This window comes from Pseudophryne corroboree, chromosome 6, assembly GCF_028390025.1.
Source record: "Pseudophryne corroboree isolate aPseCor3 chromosome 6, aPseCor3.hap2, whole genome shotgun sequence".
NCBI classification, from domain to species: Eukaryota; Metazoa; Chordata; class Amphibia; order Anura; family Myobatrachidae; genus Pseudophryne; species Pseudophryne corroboree.
This window is the reverse complement of record NC_086449.1, coordinates 552,167,279-552,171,289: the sequence shown is the minus strand read 5'-3', so window position 1 is coordinate 552,171,289 and position 4,011 is coordinate 552,167,279. Positions and strand designations below refer to the sequence as shown.

The window sequence follows — 4,011 nt, the reverse complement described above, 5'->3', positions numbered from 1 at the left end:
TTATATTTTATGTTGTGAAGTAATGCTGAGGGAACTGAATGGCTTGCCAATTGGCAGCAACGGACACAGGATGTGTGGTCATTTAAATTTAAATCACTTTACAGATTATCCTACATGCTATTGTGACTATGAAACACCAAACCAAGAACAGCAGGAGTTTCACACAGTCAGAGATTAGTGCCTCGATCTTACAAAGATATAGAACTATGTAGAAGTGGGTGAGCTACAGTATATAGTGTACCCAATATGCATGACTCATGTCACAGGCACTATAAAAGGTCAGAGTGTTTTAAGAAAAATCCAATGCACTCTTCTAGCCAACACACAGTGTTCTTTTTATGTTTGCAAATCTTAGCATGCTTTAAATTGTACTTATTATGTAGCTGAAGTGATATTTATAAATTGTGTTTTAAAATAATTGCTGTGCGTTTAAAATGTTCTGCTATTGGAGGCTGGTAAAATACTATCTGAAACTAGGGCTTTATTATACTTTAGGCTAATATTAGTCCTGGAAGCAGCCATTTTATTTTCCATTTGCTTCCAAGTTAACCTTGAAGGGGATTTCTTCTCCATAGATGTTGTAGCCGAGAGGGCTGCACCCAGGAGACTCCTGAAATCAGTTTTGAAGGGTGATGCACTGCGACAGATAAAAGTTGGATAGAGTTTCAGTAGCTATATAAAGACACAGACTTATGTCACTGTACTAATTAAATTCCTCTAGGGCTGTGCTGTTTTGAGCACATCACTTAACCAAGACAGTTGCAGTAATCAAGGGTAAAGCATAATGATGGACCTTTTTGAAACAAGTTCCTATTTCTTTTATTTGGAAGGAGATAATGGAGCTTTTCAACAGCTGGAAATGACAGATGGATCTCCTTTGTATCCAGGTAGTGAGGGCACTTTATCCCCTTGTCAGGATCAATTGCCAGGAGATGCTGGAAGTGACAGCGGTGGAGAGGAACATGTCTTAGTCCCACCTGGTCTACAGCCCCACTGCCCTGGACAATGTTTGATTTGGGCTTGTAAGACATGCAAACGGAAGTCTGCTCCAACTGATAGAAGGAAGGCGGCCACGTTGCGAGAAAGGAGAAGGTTAAAGAAGATTAATGAAGCATTTGAGGCACTGAAAAGAAGAACTGTTGCCAACCCAAACCAGAGACTCCCTAAAGTGGAAATCCTACGCAGTGCAATAAATTATATAGAGAGGCTGCAAGACCTCCTGCACAGCTTGGATCAGCAAGACAAGCCCCAGAAATCAGATGAACCTTTCCCATATAACCCAAAGGATGGCGATGTAAGCAATCAAGTGTATTTGGTCCACATTGTACATAGTTCTCTTTTAAATTGTTAATCAGGATGAACCTAGACACTGTAGCCAATTGAATCAAACAATTGCACTATGAGGAAGAAACTATACATAGAGATCTAGGACGGATGCTACAGAACAGTGACACTTGGTACAGCTGCCCTACTACATTAAACAGCAGTGCTATACTGCATGTAAAACAGGTTTGGAAAAGAACGCAAACTGATGAACAAAGTTCAGTTTTAGTAAAACCTTAAATTATATATAATATTCCAATAACAATTAGCAGAAAATATAGCCAATACATGCTCAATAGTATACAAGAAATACAACTGAAATGCAGTATTGTACCATAAAAGAGAAGTGTATGTCACCATCAGCATTTTTCAGCCAAGATTTTGTTGCTGCAGCTGTCATAGAAACTTATTTGAAGCCTGCTAAATGCAGCACAAACAGCAAAGGAACACTCTAGTGGGCTACAGCAATATTGTTAATGTTCTCAGGAATATAATAACAGACTCTATTTCTGCTGCAATAACTCCTCACTGTTCATTTACATTGGTAGGCATATTTTCGGTAATGAAACATAATGGGGGACATGAAAGTGCTGGCACTGGTAATAATAACATGGAGAATATAGCTATAAATAAACTCCAAAGTGAAAGAAATGTTATCTAAAGTGGGAAAATGATTTGTGACAATTTTCTATAAGTATTATATGTGCACCTCATATTTTATTAAGAACCTATATTGATCCATCTGGGCTGTAAATCTTCGGCTCTTCAAAGTCCCACCATAATTGGTAAAAGTCCCACCATAATTCCAGGCAGGTTCTGTATCCCAATTTGCATATGCAAATAAGGCAGGAAAGTTGTAAATCATACTGTATAATATATTGTCTCATTTTTAGCTCCTGCAAAAGGTGCTTCTTACTAAAATGGTCGGGTGCTCAAGATGCAGATTCGGTTAGGTGCAGTCAAACCTGGATCTTGATGAACACGTTTTATTTGTCCGAATCATTCAATTTAACATATTGAGAACTTTTCAAAACATTGCTCATTTTCTTCATGGAACCATAATTATAAATCTATTATCATAGTTTTTTTTTATTGATCAACTACAACAGATGAGTGATAATAATAATTTTAATATCTGTTGAGTAAATTGTGTTTGTACTTTGATTATTTCAGGTTCAAAGAGAAGATTTCTTATGTAACTGCCACACGGACTGGCGCAAACTTTCCAATCATTCCACAATGACAGACCTCCATCCCAAAGATGGTAAATTAATGTATTCTCTAACAGCTTATGTTATTCCAATATACATGACAGCCAGTTACACACTTCTCCCACCCTTATACTGGTGTCAAGTGTTTCTAATAAATCAGAGGTATTACAAGCAACACAAGCCTACCACTAAAAAGACATCATTAAAAGCAAGCTATGAAGATGAATTACAGCCATTAAGTCAAAGAAGCTTATAAATAGCAATACACGAGTGTCATTTTGAAAAAAATATTATTATTCTCCTATTATCCCAAACCAGTGATTTATTTTCCTATTGCAAAAATCACAAATTTACACTAGCTTTACACTAGTACATGTATGTCACTATCATTAAACTGCCTATTTAGCAGTAATTAAGTTCACTTGTAGCATGTAACACTTGCATTTGTTTTACAGAAGGATCTATTCCCGAATCCTCAGCCTCCAGCAGTCTCCAGTGTCTCTCTTCTATAGTGGACAGTATATCATCTGAAGAGCCGAAGGTCCCATGCACTGTTCAGGACATGGTAGAGCCTGGTAACCCCATGTAAGAGCTCGTGCTGTATGCCAGTGTCGGACACCAAGAGTCATTTCTGGCATAGAACAGGCACCACTAGTACAGAGCTGGAAATAATGGGTCCCAACGAGATATGGGTCTACATATTATTAAGGGTTCTATTTATTAAACCTATGACCCTTGAAAATGTTCATGTAATCTATAGATACCCCTGCTATTTACTAAAAGTAGAAAGCATGAGACATCAAAGAGGGGGATTTTACCAGACCTACAAAAGGAGCCCCGGATTGATAAAGAGTATAAGAAATGCACTCCTAACCACTGTAATATGTGGGAATATGGAAAGTTAATTCCTGGGGGTGTAACGCCAATCTTAATAAATAATCCCCTTAATCCTAACAAGAAAGATTTTTTTAAAAGCACAATTCTATTTGTTACTGAAAGGTCTTTCATTCTGAAAACATTAATTTCCTTCACATTCAGAAAAAATTCATTCCTGTCTTTGTTATGTTCAAAGATACAATTTTATATTCGTATTTACTTACCAATAATTCCCTGGATTCTTTTGTGCAGTTTATTTAATTACAGAAGTGAATGTTTTATTTCAAATATGGGATAGCATAATGTATGTAAAATTATATTATTAAAACAATATATGTACGCTGTTGAATAAAACTTTTTGCTCTACATATGACAATGTATTCTTGGTTCATTATCTAGTCTTCAAATATTAAAAAATATTAACAAAAAAATAACCAAGATCTAGTTATGAATACATTGATATTATGTTACCGAATGATTCCCCACTGTGTACAGTGACTCTAGGGAATACCCTTTCAGGATACATTACGATTATCATAGGTATGGGCCATATAGATCGATGAAGTGGTAGCATTTGTGCTATTACATTTTCCCCATAGTC

The 4,011-nt window shown here is 36.4% G+C and overlaps 1 protein-coding gene across 1 annotated transcript; it reads left to right on the top strand.

The window, feature by feature from the left end:
- The first annotated feature begins 696 nt into the window (after positions 1-696).
- MYF6 (myogenic factor 6) lies at positions 697-3,786 on the top strand. The gene is made up of 3 exons (XM_063927717.1): positions 697-1,294; positions 2,497-2,587; positions 2,990-3,786. Exons 1-3 carry the CDS (start codon positions 785-787, stop codon positions 3,121-3,123), a joined length of 735 nt encoding a protein of 244 aa, XP_063783787.1. The 5' UTR covers positions 697-784; the 3' UTR covers positions 3,124-3,786.
- The last annotated feature ends 225 nt before the right edge of the window (positions 3,787-4,011 follow it).

Excerpts from the sequence above, each read along its gene's own strand:
- MYF6 (XM_063927717.1), top strand. The coding sequence starts at position 785 with ATGATGGACCTTTTTGAAACAAGTTCCTATTTCTTTTATTTGGAAGGA. Across the intron at positions 1,295-2,496 it reads ATAACCCAAAGGATGGCGAT|GTTCAAAGAGAAGATTTCTT; the intron begins GTAAGCAATCAA and ends TGATTATTTCAG. Across the intron at positions 2,588-2,989 it reads AGACCTCCATCCCAAAGATG|AAGGATCTATTCCCGAATCC; the intron begins GTAAATTAATGT and ends TTTGTTTTACAG.